The sequence below is a fragment of the Tursiops truncatus genome, chromosome 3 (genome assembly GCF_011762595.2).
Source record: "Tursiops truncatus isolate mTurTru1 chromosome 3, mTurTru1.mat.Y, whole genome shotgun sequence".
Lineage (NCBI taxonomy): Eukaryota > Metazoa > Chordata > Mammalia > Artiodactyla > Delphinidae > Tursiops > Tursiops truncatus.
This window is the reverse complement of record NC_047036.1, coordinates 118,192,451-118,207,895: the sequence shown is the minus strand read 5'-3', so window position 1 is coordinate 118,207,895 and position 15,445 is coordinate 118,192,451. Positions and strand designations below refer to the sequence as shown.

At 51.5% G+C, this 15,445-nt stretch overlaps 2 protein-coding genes across 7 annotated transcripts in view; one reads left to right on the top strand and one right to left on the bottom strand.

The window, feature by feature from the left end:
- The window catches only part of RNF14 (ring finger protein 14), a 45,260-nt gene that overhangs the window by 27,396 nt on the left and 2,419 nt on the right, over positions 1 to 15,445 (bottom strand). The window contains exon 2 of one of the 2 annotated variants that reach the window (XM_019924605.3): positions 13,957 to 14,085. The gene's annotated coding sequence lies outside the window, so the exon portion shown is untranslated. Of the gene's footprint in view, positions 1 to 12,555; positions 12,679 to 13,956; positions 14,086 to 15,445 lie in introns of those variants that run through there. The other variant, XM_033853349.2, reaches the window with a different exon arrangement.
- On the top strand, positions 347 to 13,335 carry PCDH12 (protocadherin 12). Of its 5 annotated transcripts, none has more exons than XR_012330891.1 (4): positions 347 to 3,556; positions 6,957 to 7,054; positions 7,487 to 7,612; positions 8,983 to 9,121. XR_012330891.1 is itself a non-coding variant. In XM_004325274.4 (4 exons), the coding sequence occupies exons 1-4, from the start codon at positions 677 to 679 to the stop codon at positions 12,946 to 12,948; spliced, it is 3,600 nt and encodes a 1,199-aa protein (XP_004325322.2). In that variant the 5' UTR covers positions 347 to 676; the 3' UTR covers positions 12,949 to 13,335. The 5 variants fall into 5 exon arrangements, 1 of the variants encoding a protein (XP_004325322.2); XM_004325274.4 differs by lacking the exon at positions 7,487 to 7,612 and adding an exon at positions 12,479 to 13,335 and having other exon boundaries at positions 8,983 to 9,134; XR_012330892.1 differs by lacking the exons at positions 6,957 to 7,054; positions 7,487 to 7,612 and adding an exon at positions 12,479 to 12,616 and having other exon boundaries at positions 8,983 to 9,134.

Genomic DNA, 15,445 nt, shown 5'->3' with positions numbered 1-15,445 from the left:
GACAAGTGTGGGAAAAAGGGGAATGGGAGAAGAATGACGGGAGATGACGGAAACAAAGAGAGACAAGGAAGGGAAGAGAGGCCAGGGTGTGACTTACCCGGGAGGGGCTCAGGCTCTCTGCTCACTTGGCCACAGCAGGGGCTCCCCTCCCCTCAGTGGCTGCCTTGCCACATGGACGGCACCTTCCCATCCGGCCTGTCCCCAGCCGCATCCTCCTCAGCGGCGGGCCACTCAGCTTCATGGAAACTCTCTTTCTCTAATTGGCATAGAAACTCATAGCCCTCCCTTTTCCTGTAGGTGGGGTTTCCATAGGAAAAAGCTGCTTCTCTGTTTCCCCAGCCTAGCAACTGTTTGGAAGTCAGATCCCCACATCCTGCTCTACTGGGTCAAGTCCCTCCTGGACCGGCTCTTGTCCATCATTTGCTAACGGGGACCAACAGTGCCCCTGAACAATTTTCCTTCATTGGTCCTTGGACCCCTCAAATCTCTTCTGATGAAGATGGCCTCGCCTGGGAATTCTGCTGGCTCCATCAACTAATTATGGGACGAGGCTGTGCCAGCAGGTCTGGGGGCAGGAGAACAGGGCTAATCAAGCCCCCCAGGGAACACTGGAGGACTTGCCCAGCCTTCGAAGAACTCTAGCGGTTTCTGGATCTAGCCCACTCTGGCGGTAAGCATGGTGCGACTTCTGCCACTTCTGCTGGGACTTTGGGGGCCAGGTGGCTACTTGTTCCTTTCAGGGGATTGTCAGGAGGTCGCCACTCTCACTGTGAAATATCAAGTGTCAGAGGAAGTACCGTCCGGCACAGTGATAGGGAAGCTGTCTCAGGAACTGGGCCGGGAGGAGAGGTCTGGGCGAGCAGGGGCTGCCTTCCAGGTCTTGCAGCTGCCTCAGGCGCTCCCCATCCAGGTGGACTCCAAGGACGGCCTGCTCAGCACGGGGAGGCGGCTGGACCGGGAGCAGCTTTGCCGGCAGCAGGATCCCTGCCTGGTTTCCTTTGACGTGCTTGCCACAGGGGATTTGGCTCTCATCCACGTGGAGATCCAGGTGCTGGACATCAACGACCACCAGCCTCAGTTTCCCAAAGGTGAGCAGGAGCTGGAAATCTCTGAGAGCGCCTCCCTGCGCACCCGGATCCCCCTGGACAGAGCTCTGGACCCAGACACTGGCCCCAACACTCTGCACTCCTACACCCTGTCTCCCAGCGAGCATTTTGCCCTGGATGTCATTGTGGGGCCCGATGAGACCAAACACGCGGAACTCGTGGTGGTGAAGGAGCTGGACCGGGAAATCCATTCATTTTTTGATCTGGTGTTAACTGCCTATGACAGTGGGAACCCCCCCAAGTCAGGCACCAGCTTGGTCAAGGTCAATGTCCTGGACTCCAATGACAATAGCCCTGTGTTTGCTGAGAGCTCGCTGGCACTGGAAATCCAAGAAGACGCTGCCCCTGGTACTCTCCTCATAAACTTGACTGCCACAGACCCTGATCAAGGCCCCAACGGGGAGGTGGAATACTTCCTCAGTAAGCACGTGCCTCCAGAGGTGCTGGACACCTTCAGTATTGATGCCAAGACAGGCCAGGTGATTCTGCGTCAACCCCTAGACTATGAGAAGAATCCTGCCTACGAGGTGGATGTCCAGGCAAGGGACCTGGGTCCCAATCCCATCCCAGCTCACTGCAAAATTCTCATCAAGGTTCTGGATGTCAATGACAACACCCCAAACATCCACATCACGTGGGCCTCCCAACCATCCCTGGTGTCCGAAGCTCTTCCCAAGGACAGTTTCATTGCTCTCATCATGGCAAATGACCTAGACTCAGGAAACAACGGCCTGGTCCACTGTTGGCTGAGCCAAGAGCTGGGCCACTTCAGGCTGAAGAGGACCAATGGCAACACATACATGCTGCTAACCAATGCCACGCTGGACAGAGAGCAGTGGCCGCAATACACCCTCACTCTTTTGGCCCAAGACCAAGGACCCCAGCCCTTATCAGTCAAGAAACAGCTCAGCATTCAGATCGGTGATGCCAACGACAATGCACCTGTGTTTGAGAAAAGCAGGTACCAGGTCTCCACTCGGGAAAACAACCTACCCTCTCTTCACCTCATTACCATCAAGGCCCATGATGCAGATCTGGGCGTTAATGGGAAAATCTCATACCACATCCAGGACTCCCCAGTTTCTCACTTGGTAGCTATTGACTCAGACACAGGCCAGGTCACCGCCCAGAGGTCACTGGACTATGAACAGATGGCCGGCTTCGAGTTCCTGGTGATCGCAGAGGACAGGGGGCAGCCCCAGCTTGCATCCAGTGTCTCTGTGTGGGTCAGCCTGCTGGATGCCAATGATAATGCCCCAGAGGTGATTCACCCCGTACTCAGCGATGGGAAAGCCAGTCTCTCGGTGCTTGTAAATGCCTCCACAGGTCACCTGCTGGTGCCCATTGAAACTCCCAATGGCGTGGGTCCAGCAGGCACTGACATGCCACCACAGGCCACCCCCAGCTCCCGGCCATTCCTTTTGGTGACCATTGTAGCAAGAGATGCAGACTCGGGGGCAAATGGAGAGCTCCTCTACAGCATTCAGAGTGGGAACGAAGCCGGTCTCTTTGTCCTCAGCCCCCACCTGGGGCAGCTGTTCATCAACATCACCAATGCCAGCAGCCTCACTGGGAGTGAGTGGGAGCTGGAGATCGTGGTGGAAGACCGGGGCAGCCCCTCCTTACAGACCCGGGCCCTGTTGAGGGTCTTCTTCGTCAACAGTGTGGACCACTTGAGGGACTCAGCCCGTGAGCCTGGGGCTCTGAGCACATCGGTGCTCACGGTGATTTGCCTGGTCGTACTGCTGGCCATCTCCGGGTTGATCTTGGCTCTGATTATGTCCATTTGCCGGACGGAGAAGAAGGACAACAGGGCCTACAACTGTCGGGAGGCCGAGTCCACCTACCGTCACCAGCCCAAGAGGCCCCAGAAACACATCCAGAAGGCGGACATCCACCTCGTGCCTGTGCTCAGGGGCCAGGTGGATGAGCCTGGCGAAGCTGGGCAGCCCCCCAAGCACGTGGGCAAGGAAGCGATGATGGAAGCAGGCTGGGACCCCTGCCTGCAGGCCCCCTTTCATCTCACACCGACCCTGTACAGGACTCTGCGTAACCAAGGTAACCAGGGAACGCTGGCCGAGAGCCGAGAGGTGCTGCAGGACACTGTCAACCTCCTTTTCAACCATCCCAGGCAGAGGAATGCCTCCCGGGAGAACCTGAACCTTCCCGAGCCCCAACCTGCGACAGGCCAGCCCCGCTCAAGGCCCCTGAAGGTTGCGGGCAGCCCCACAGGGAGGGTGCCTGGGGACCAGGGCAGTAAGGAGGCCCCGCTGAGCCCGCCGGCCTCCTCTGCAACCCTGAGGCGGCAGCGGAATCTCCATGGCAAAGTAGCCCCTGAGAAAGAGTCAGGCCCCCGTCAGATCCTGCGGAGCCTGGTCCGGCTGTCTGTGGCTGCCTTTGCGGAGCGGAACCCCGTAGAGGAGCTCACTGTGGATTCGCCTCCTGTTCAGGTACCTCGGTGTGGGCAGCTCCCTCTCTTGTCAGCCCCCCTCACCCGCCCACAACAGCATCAGACCCCATTACCCTCACATTCTTCACATCCATTCCTCAGGCTCACCACGCACTTTAGGATGCATTGGGTGCAGTGGTTCAGGGCACAGCTCTGGGGTCAACAGAATTTAGCTGTGTGATCCTGGACAGATGACTTACTGTCTCTGAGCCTTCGTTTCTTTATCTATAAAATAGGGATGACAGTAAGAGCATCTGCCTTGCAGAATTGTCCTAAGGATTTGGTCAGTTAATTCCTGTATGAGCACTCACTTAGAGTGCCTTGTGCAAGTAGACACAGAGCAAAGGTAGTGACTAAGAGTACAAGCTTTGGAGCAAGGCTGCCCAGGTTCAAATTCTGGCTCCACCTCTTCCAAGCTGTGAACCACAGGGAAGTCACTCAGCTTCTCTGTTGAAGTTGCCCAAGTTAACAGCACCCATCTCCCAAGTTTGCTTGAAGGTAATAAAGTGAATGTGCTTAAAGCCTCTAGAATAGCGTCTGGCGTGTAGTCAGCACTCAGAAAATGATTATGATGATTTCTGCAAAGCTCTTCTCCATTTCACCTGCCCTCATCTCATCTGGGCAACCTCCGGGTGAAGCAAGCCGGCATAGGCATCATTGCCCCCAGGCTCAGGGGCTGCATTTGACCTGCCTGAGACCCCAGAGCTTGCCAGCTAGGCCTATGGGATAGGACAGTGGAAACAACCTTGGAAATTGGGAGTTAGGCAGATCTAGGTTCCAGTTTCAGCACAGCCACTTTAGGAGCTGGGCAACATTAACATCTGAGCCTTATTTTCTTCATCTATAAAACGGGGATTGTGATGCCAAACTTAGCTGTGTCTACCTCCCAGGGGGTTGAGAATTAAACGGGATGATGAATGGCTGTGTCCAGTGACCTAGGATTTACTGGACACACCTGGGAAAGCTTTTTCCGGGACGGTGTCTGATCTCACACCCGTATCAACTCCTCTGAACCCCAGATCATTTTCCCTGTGCCAGGCTGCCCGCCCAAGGCACACTTCTGTCATGAGCCAGGCTATCAGCTCATGTTTCCTGCAGAGCAAGGACACAGCTTCCTTCCCCCACCCCTTCCCCAGGAAGCCACCTCGAGAGGGCCCAGCTGCTCTCTCAGGAGTCCTGCCCTGGGCTCTGTGCAGCCCCGGAAGTTGCCCAGAGCCATGCATTCATTCATTTGTTCATTCATTCATTCACCCATTCATTCATCAAATGCTTATTGAATGAGCTCTTTGTGCCAAACACTGTGCTGGTGGTTGGCAAACAGAGAGAGCAGATAGCAAGCCCTGCGGGTGACCCCACTGGGGTGAAAGAGAGGAGGGTACCAAGTTGGGATCAAGTTGAGGGTAAGAGGCAGCTTGCCTAATGCTTGTCTTTCTGGTAGCACAGTGCCACAGTGGAGTCAGATCCCAGTTCAAAGTCCAACCCTGCCTCTAATTGCTGTGTAGCCCCTGTGAGCCTCAGGTGCTACACCTGTAAAGTGGATATAATGGTATCTCTTTCCTTGGGTTACTGAAGAATGACATGAGATTATATACCACTGGACAGTTATTAAGTGCTTATCATAAGATCTATTCCTAAGTAATTTATAGACTTTCACTCATTTAATCCTCATAGCCACAACCAACACATGACCTGAGTCTCATTTTTATTCCCTTTTTTTTTTTTTTTTTACTGCTGAGGAAACTGAGGGTCAGAATGCTTAAGTAATTCCTCAAGGCCACACAGATGGGAAGTGGAACAGGGGCAGATTTAGGACTTGAACCCAAGTCTGACTCCAGAGTCTGGACTCTAACTGTGAAATGACAGCCTGAATGACAGCATACAACTTAGGGTTTGGCACTCAGGGAGTTTCCCTGAAGTAGCAGCTGTCACTCGAAAACAGGGTGGCAGGTGCTTGTAGGAGGGTTTCTGGGCCTGAGCCAGGAGGTGGGAACTGCCCTGAGGCAGGCAATGGGACCCTGGCCCTCCCACATCACAGTGAAACCCCAGTCCTGGCCACATCCCCTTCCAACTCTCCTCTGAGGTTGGCATTTTCTGTCTTGAGCTGCCCAGAGGGCAGAGGGACCCTCTCAGGGAAGAGGGGGGCTGGGCCCAGTTGGGAGGCAGAGGCAGCATTTCTAGGAGGAACAACCCAAACCCCTTGACTCTGCAGAGCATTTCAAAAACCACCTAATTAATCCTGACAACCCTGTAAAGAAGTCTGGGTGGTATTTTTAGATCCACCTTAGAGATGAGGAAACTGAGGTCTGAGTATGTCTAAAAACCTGCCTGACATCACACAACAAGCTAGAAACGCCCTTGACTTGGTCTGTTGCCTTCTCCCTCACAAGGGCCTGTGGGGCCTCACCCTGACGTCTCACCCACCCCTGCCCCATTCACCAGCCTTTCTGAAACGCCACCGTCTCCTCTGGCCTTTCAGCTTGAGCACCTTCTGACCGAAACTCCCTTCCTCCCTCACCCTGGCCCTCACCCTCTCTCCACTTGCCAAGCCCCTGTGGAACCTCCGGGTCTCAGCAGAGGCGCCTGGCATGTAGTATGAACTCAGAAAACATATGTTGAAATAAGTGAATTACTTCCCCCTGTATCCACAGCCCCACCCCGTAACTCCCTCATTGCTGCAAGCTGGGTGAGGGGCCTTCCTCTGCTCCACTTGACCTCCATCGTTTCTCATCCCTGGTGCAACCCCCCATAGCAGCTGCTGTGTCCTGTCTCCCCTGACTGTCCTCCCTGGCAGACTGGGAACTCCCTGAGGGCAGAGACTGGGCCTTGTTCTCACTCTTACCCCCCCAGCAAGCACTCGGCGTGGCACAAACAAGCTCTCATTAAATACTTGTCGAGCGAATGAAAGGATGAATAAACGAATGATTCAAAGACACCCTTCTGCCTTCTGTACAACATAGTCTTACATCTGGCCCGCCAACAATGGCTCAGTCTTTGAACATCACTGAAGCGGGGGAAATAACACTTTACAATAATCCTTATCGAGGTTATAATACATTTACAGTCAGGACATGCCCTTTCCACCCCCGTCCCACCGCTTCCACCGGGAGCTGGTCTCCTGGGGGAATGAGAGTTGGGGGACAGGCCCAGAGGGTTCTCATTCTCTCTCTCAGACTCCCAGGTCCCGGGAATTTGTAGTTGACACATGGCCAAGCAGGGAACCTGTCTGCACACATCCCTGCCTCCGTCACCATCACCGTTCACCATCCCCCATCCGATCCACGAACATCTGAAGCTGGAGGAAAGACTATAAAAAGAAAGCGCCGGCATTGAGGGAAACATCCGGTGAGGAAGTGTGCTGGGTCGGAATTGTGTGGAGTCAACAGATTTTTCCTGTCTTGTAGCAAATCTCCCAGCTGCTGTCCTTGCTGCATCAGGGCCAATTCCAGCCCAAACCAAACCACCGGGGAAATAAGTACTTGGCCAAGCCCGGCGGCAGCAGGTAAGCTGCACGTAGCCCCCACTGGCTTCTCAAGCCCCCCACCAGCCTGCCCTCACCCTTGCAGCCTCTGTGCCTTGAGGAAGGGTGAGCACATCCCAGACGCTGCTCCCCTGGGAGACTGCAGCGAACAGCATCCATTCCCCCACCCAGGCATCCTGGTCCTGGAGCAACTGTATTAATAGTATTTACAGGACCCGAGTCACTAAGGAAGTGACTTCATCCCTGAGGCTCTGATTATCTATCCGTTCCCTGATTGCAGAGGTGCTGGGCTATGAACTTTAAATCTGTAATGTTTAGCTCTTTCTCTTGACCCTTAAACATAATATGAAGGCTCCTGGCTAAGGATGTGGGTGTGTGGGTGTGTTCCTTTGGGCCGTCCTAGAATTAAAGAGACCTCAAGAGGACATCTAATTTAACTCCCTCTTGCTACAGATGGAGAAACTGAGGCTCTACGTAGTTTGATCCAACCCAGCTATGTAAACTTGAGCAAAGCAAGCCTCAGGGATGCAGTTTCTCATCCATGAAACAGAGGTCACCACACTTCCTTGTAGTGATGGGGTAAGGATTTAATGATCACACGCATTCTAAGCCCATGGCCCAGTGCCTGGCACATGGGAGGTACACAAACAATGCTAAGTCCTTTCCCCTTAAAGTGACTTTGCTCAAGGTCAAATAGCCAGTGAGTGGCACAGCTGGGACCAGCTCTCAGGACACTGACTTCCGGTTCAGTGCTCTTGCTGTGACAACTTACAGTCTTTTTTTGTTGTTTTTTTTTTTGCAAAGATAGCTAGAAATAGTGTAGAGTAGCGGTGAGCACACACATTCCAGAGTCGTATCAGCCCGGATTTGAATTCTTACTTAATTTGTGGGGACCTTGGGCAAGCTACCTAATCTTTACAAATCTTGGTTTTCTCATTTGTAAAATGAGGACAACAAGAGAACCCCTTACAGACGTGAAAGGTTTGATGAGAAGGTAAATATACCTTGCAAAGCATATGTCTGACTCAGAGTAATTGCTCAATAAACATTAGTTGTTGCCATTACTTGCAAACTTGCTACCCCTGCATAGGAGCAGAAATGGCCACAGAAAAAAAGCAGCAAGGACCCCCAGGCCTTAAAGGGAGCTTTTCCAGATGCTGGGATGAGGCGCCAGGCCTGTCCCCACCATGCTAAGGTAGTCCCAGGAACTGGCCTCCCCCAGGTGATAGAGAGGGTCTTTGGGAGGGAGGGGTCAGGGAGACAGCAAGAGACACCATAGTAGATTCTGAGTAGCTTTCGGATGCCTCACCTCTGCTGCATCCTCTATTGACCTGCTCTTCTGGTCTGGGATTTAGCCTCAAATAGGGAGGAAGGAACATTCAGTCACTCAGTCCACAAAGTATTTATTAAGCACCTACTATGTGCCAAGTCCTATTCTGAGCACTGGTGAGAGAGCAGGGGATGAGACAGACAAATATCCCTGCCCTCACTGGAGCTCATACTCAGATAGAGGGATGGAGGGGTGGAAGGATGACTGCATTGGATCACCCAAAGTTTACTAAACTCCTATTCCATGCCAGGTAATGAGAAGCAATGGAGGGACAATGGTGAGTAATATCAGGGCATTCATAGTCACTTCTGTTTGCTGACTGCTTACAACACTGTGCTAAGCTCTTTACATGCAACACCTCATTTTACCCCCATAACGCCCCATGAGGTGGGTGTTATTTATTACTCCCATTTTACAGACGAGGAAGCAGACTCAGAGTAGGCAGGAGGGCTGGGATCAAGTAACCCAGATTGGTCTGACTCTGAAGGCTGGGCTGTGGACCCACTTCCCTCTGTGGATGAATGAATGCTGGCATGAATAGAAGACTATTCATGAGCAGGAATGAATGAAACTATGTGTGAATTTCCTCACTCGCGGACTGTGTTGGCTCCCTTTGCAGGAGTGCAATCCCAGACACAGATGGCCCAGGTGCCAGGGCTGGTGGCCAGGCAGAACCAGATCAGGAGGAAGGGCCCTTGGACCCTGAGGAGGACCTCTCTGTGAAGCAGCTGCTAGAAGAAGAGCTGTCGAACCTGCTGGACCCCTACACAGGTAGGGACTCCCCAGGGTCACCCGACCCCGCTTCTGCCCCCATGGTACCCTCCTGTGCCCAGGCTTCAGAGTTCTGCTCCAATCCACTGCAGGAAAACAGCCATTCTATTTCTGGAGACTATCAGCAAAATTTTTTCACTTCCCCTGGAGCTTCAGATCTTCATTTGTTTAAAGATCAGATTCTACTTTGGTCATTCATTTAAAAAAATCATCATAAGAATAGTGAACAGTTACTGAGCTCTTGGTGTGTGCCAGGTACCAAGGAAGCATCTTATATACATTATCTCAGTTAAGCTTCCAAACAGTCTTTTCAGGTAGATATTATGAGCTCCAATTTAGAGATCAGCAAACTGAGGCTCAGAGAGGTAATACAGCCTGCCCTGAGTCACTTCAATGATTGAAGGGAAGCCATCCTGAGCCCACCTACCATCAGGGGACCTCTCTCTACCTCCTAAACCACTCATCTGCATTTCTTTGATGTCTTTAAATACCCTTTTACCCTGAGAATTCAAGAATCTGCCAGCTCCCTCCGCCCCCGCATCAGTCAGCCCCCTTCAGGTAACACACAGTAAGTCCAACCTACGCTGATTTTCTGTTTCTGTAGTTAATAATCTGCTCTTCATCTGGACAGATTCTGTGCGCTGAAGGCATGACAGGGACTTCCCTTTCCTTGGTTAAAAAAATAGATGGCTAACTTTTATTGAGTGCTTTCTATGTGCTAGTCCCTGTTCTAATTGCCTCATGAGAAAATCTTCTGAGATAGGGACTATTCGTTATCCCCATTTCATAAAGGAAAAAAACTGAGGGGCCAGGGTGTTCAGTAATTTTCCCAAGGTTGTGCAGCCAATGGTTATTAACCCAGGCAGTGTGGCTCTAAATTAAAATTAAGTAAAATGAAATCTAATTAAAATCAAGTAAAATGAAAAATTCAGTTCCTCAGTCATATCAGCCACATTTCCGGAGCTCAGTAGCTACGTGTGGCTAATGGATATTGCTTGGGACAGCACAAATCTACAGAGCTTTACAGGACAGCATTGTCTAGAATGCGGAGCTGTGAGGTCCAATAGAGTAGCCACTGGCCACATGTGAAAATGGCTAGTACCAATGGAGATGTGATAGAAGTATAAAACACACTCCAGATTTTGAAGACTTAGTATGAAAAAAGAATGTAAAATATCTCATTAATAATTTTAAAAATACTGATTATGTGATAAAATGATCTTAAATATAAAAAAACTTTTACAAATTAATTTCACCTTCTCTTTCTACTTTTTAAATGTGGCTACTAGAAAATTTCAGACGACCTCAGTGCCTTGCATTATATCTGTGTGCACCAGCTCTGCGCTGGAGCCTGTGGGCTCAGTTCCCATGTGGTCCTGCTTCCCCACAGCACAGAGGGCAAAGAACACAGGGAGATGGTAACAAGTGGTGTGACGAAGAGCGCAGCAGGGGTAGAAGTGTCTGCGCTGCTCACAGGGCTGGACTGTGATGAGGCTACTGGGGAATGTGCCTGACACTGGGGTCTTGGCTGCATCAGATAAAAGCCCCACCTGAGGATGTGATGATGACCATATTTTACCGTTGCGTGAGCTCACTGAATGCTTACAGCCACCTGACAAGATAAGTGCTACTATTTCACCACTTTGTGAGCGAAAAAGGAGGCTCAGAGAGGTTAAGCAAGTTTTTCAAGGTCACAATGCTCATAAGCTGCAAAGTTAGGAAATCAAATCCAGGTCTGCCCAGTGCCCACCTGCCGCGGAGTGAATTCATCATCACATTTCAGCCATTCTCCTACACTCCACTGATTTTCTCATTCCAAGCTTCATTCCTTCCAAAGCTCTCTGACCCTTGTGCAAGGAAAAGCCTGATTCTGTAACACCAAAAGAGTTCTAAACTTATTACCCCAGAGTCTCAGGGAACTTAGGTTTACATTCCCCAAATGTCCAGGGTTAATATTTATGTCCATTCAATCATTCAATAAACGTTCACTAAGCCCCAGGCGTGGGCTGGACCAGTCGGGAAGGGGCATGACCCTGCCTCACAGCCTGCACAGCTCCACACTGTGAAGGCAAGACCGAGACTCATTTATTAATAGAAACAGCATTTACTGTATTTTGCAATAACTTTTCAAAATCACAAAAGTAATATTTGGTTAATATAGACAAATGTAGATAAACAAAAAGAGAATAAATCATTTCTGCCCAGGGGTAATTTCAGTTAACACTATGACGCGTCCCCTTCCAGTCTTTCATTCTATGCACAGAATTTAAAGCAGGGTACCTTAAGCAAATATTAAATACATGTTAAAGCAGATGTTGTGCTTTTTTTTTTTTTTAAAGACACACATTCTTAACCACAAGGCCTATAATTTCTTCCCTCTGGCTTGGCCTCTATCATTGGGCCTGGAACTAGTTTTCTGAGACAGGATTTTCTGTTGAAGAGATGGGAAAAGGAGAAGTGTGATGGTGGGATTTGGGGCCTGGGGGACACTTTTTCACCGCCCCGGCCCTTCCCTGGGACAGCTCTTAGGCAGCCAGCCCCTTCACACGGTTTCCTGCAGCTTGAGAGGGGAAGGTTGAGGAGTTGAGAGCATGGGGCCAGGAGGCAACAGTACAGACCTTAGTAGGCCTGGGAAACCAGAGCCACCTAGCATCCAGGGGGAGGAAGGGCCAGCTCTTCAGAGAGTGGGTGCAGTGGTGCAGTGACAGGGGGCTTCCAAGTCATCAGACCTGGGGGTCAAATCTGGGCTTGGTTGCCTAGTAGCTGTGTGACAACTTCTTGGAACTTCAGTTTCCTCATCCATAAAATACTCTTGACTTCAAAGGTTTGTGTGGAGGTTAAATGAGATAATTATGTAAATTGCCTAGCACAGAAGTACTTAATAAGTGGTCACTGTTATTATGAATAGGAACCGAAGGCAGCGCCAAGCCAGGAACTCCAGCAATGGCTAAAAACGGGGATTCCCCCACCCCCACCCCCGGCATCCTCAGCTAGTGGTGTCCTGAGGGAGTGAAAATCCTGGCTGTACAGGGATGGATGAAGGACACCTAAACCTGAAACAGCCCCACGGACCGGGAGATGCTTTAGAAACGGGCCATTTCTAATTCTAGGCCTTCCTCCTCCCCCTGCCGCATCCTCACTCAGCTCACGCGCGGACATCAGTCGCTGCCTTCCTGCCCGGAGCGCTTCCCTGTCAGGGCCTCTTCCTTCCCGCCCACCTCCGGCCGCCCCATCGGTCCCCTCCATTTCCCTTTCCTCCTTTGTCCGGCGCCCCGCCCTGCCCACGACCCCACCCCCGCCCGCCATGGGCTCCGCCCTCACCGCGTCCCTTCCGCCCCTTGCAGGCCTGGCCCTGGACCGGCTGAGCGTCCCCGATCCTGCCTGGATGGCAAGACTCTCTTTGCCCCTCGCCACCAACTACCGTGACAACGTGTTCTCCCCGGACGCTGCGACCTCGGAGGAGCCCAGGACCTTCCAGACGTTCGGCAAGGCGCCGGGGCCCGAGCTGAGCCCGACGGGCACGCGGCTGGCCAGCACCTTCCTGTCGGAGATGAGCTCACTGTTGGAGATGCTGCTGGAGCAGCGCCCCGCCGTGCCGGTGGAGGCCGCCTCCGAGGTGCTGCGGCGGCTCTCAGTCTGCGGAAGGACCCTGAGTCTAGACCTAGCCACCAGCGGGGCCTCGGGCTCGGAAGGCCCTGGGGGCCGATCTGGAAAGAAGGGGGCCGAGGGCAGGACCAGCAGCGGCGGCAGCAGCAGGGACCTGTGGATCCAGGAACCAGGGGCCCCGGGAGATGTTAGGAAGCCCAGGCCCTGAGGACTCTGGGACAGGAGGTGGTTTCTCTAATCTTTGAACTCACTGACCAGAGGTGGCCTGAGAACTTAAGGTGACCAGTGCTGCCCCACAGAGGAGGCAGGAGCCCCAGGACAAACAGCGGGCTGACCAAAGCAACCCCTTGTTAGGGGCTGGCTCTGCCTGTGGATTTTTTGGAGGAGGAAGACAGTTGGCCGCTGAGATAAGTGTTTGCTGGCAAAACACATGTAAGAGCACAGAGGGTTCATCCTCCTGCAGAGCGGATGCCAAGGAGTGTCACAAGCAGGAAAGGATGGCCTGGGTGCACACTGGAGGGTGTGGGGGGCTGGATCCTGGGGCACCAGGCAAAGCTCTCTGACCTACTAATAAAGGAAAAGCAGTGGCTCGTTATCCTGTTTGCACCTGTCGAGAGGGAGGATGGAAGAACAGAGTGAAGGTTCTTTGTCATCCAGTCCCTGGCCAGAGGGTCATGCGGGGCCTGGACAGGAGGGTGCACAGTGTTAGGCAGGCAATGATGGACATGGGTACTCTTGACCCCTGCTCCTCTGCTGCTGCTACATTATCAAATAATCTGATTCTCAGCTGGAAAATTAAGGCTAAGAAAAGCATGACTATAGAGCATTAACACGAGCCAGACACAAGTCTTTACAATAGGATTTCATTTCATTTCTCCACAGCCCTAGGAGGGGAGGTGTTATTATCCCCATTTCACAGACAAAGCCATGAGACTTGGAGAGGCTGAGGGTCTTGCCCAAGATCAAGCAGAGAGAGGAGGCAGAGCCAGGAATCAGAACTAGGCTTGTCCAACACCAAAACCCATGCCCTCGACCTTGACACTAGACTGCCAGCCAAGGAAAGGAAAGGAAGAGCCCCCATAGGTGAGCTTTTGCCAGTAGCAGACTTGCCTGAGATCCCCTCAAGAAACACAGTTGAAAAGAACATTTCCAAAGCCACTCAGGCCTTCACATCTCTGCTCTTCCAAGCACATAGTGAGAGGGACTTGGAACTGACCTGATGCAGGGTGGGTGTCTGCAGACTCCTGTCCTTTCCCAGCAAGCAGCCCTTCAGGTACAGAAGTCATCTTTCCAGACCCAGCAATCGTGAGTAAATCTTCCTCTGTCACAGCAGTGAATTCAGGCCCTAGAGGACAGTGTGTGAACCGGGTCTATGAAATTGACACTGACAGCAGCAAACCTTCCAGGAGAAGAAGGAGTGAAAAAAATAGCAAGTATTTTCCCAAGGCTCAGCCTTATAATTTCCCTGGAAATTTCCAAGCAGTCTATTCAGCTTCTCAGTAATGTGGGGCTTTCTTGGATACTAAAGGGAAAAATTCCTTTCTGTGCCTCTCCTTTTGCCCTTTTTCTGGAGCTCAGTACACATGTTCACTGTCCACAGAAATGGGCCAATCATACTCCCCACTAGGGATAATGAAAACCATCCACACTTGGAATGCAACGAGGCATCATTATTCCATTATCCCATTTTACAGATGAGGAAAATGAGGCCCTCATAGTGCTTCAGGAGCTTCAGGAATGCTTCTGGAGCAGGGTCTCTAGGTCTCTGATCATCACTCCGAGGCAGAGTAAACTCTTTACAAGGTCTGTGATTTGCAAGCTGCTGGGTTCCCCAAGTCAATGAAAGAGGCTGGGGGACACCAAGCAGGTAGGGTCTCCAACCTGACCAGCCAGGTACCTGGCACAAGGCAAGACTTGATGAATACTTGTTGAATGGAAGAATAAATGAATAAATGGGTAAATAGATGCTACAGGAGTCCCTTTTCTCTATATTGGAGCTCCAGGTAAGACTTCCTTAGAAAAGAGAAAAAAAAATGTTCCATTACGTGAAGACAAAGTCGGAAAACCACAGCACTGGAGTAGGCAGTGCTGACCCCCAATTACTAGTGGATTTTCAGTGCAGAGCTGATATTGGGAGGTGGAGAGAAGAGATGGGGAGAGGTGACCTAGGGAAACTGGAACCAGGGCTCGCAACTGGATCACTGCCTCACTCTAGTTCAAAAGTCCTAAATCTTGGACCCCCTGAATGCCAGGCGAGACTTTGTGTACAGGTGTTTTTCTAGGCAGAAGATACGGAGTTATCAGATTTTCAAAGGAACATGTGACCTATAAAAAGATAAGCAGCACTGCTCTCAGTCACTATCTAAACCTCCACAGACGTGGGCAATTTTAGTCACAAGGAGTCTGAACATTTTATAGCCAAGGAAATGGCAAGACAGAAAGAGCTGACTGGCCCAGAGCCACACGGCAGGCTTGTGACAGGGCTAGCATCTGCATCTGAGGTTCAGGATGATGTTCTTTCTAATACATCAAGGGTTCTTAACCTGGGGTTCTTGGTTGGGCTTCAGGATCTAAGAAACTGCTGAACTGCATGCAAAATTGGGAAGATGTGCATTTTTCTATGGGAAGGAGTCAGTGCTTTCATCTGATTCTCAAAGGGGTCTGTGACCTAAATAAGATTAAGGCCCACTGTGATCCTCTATTCC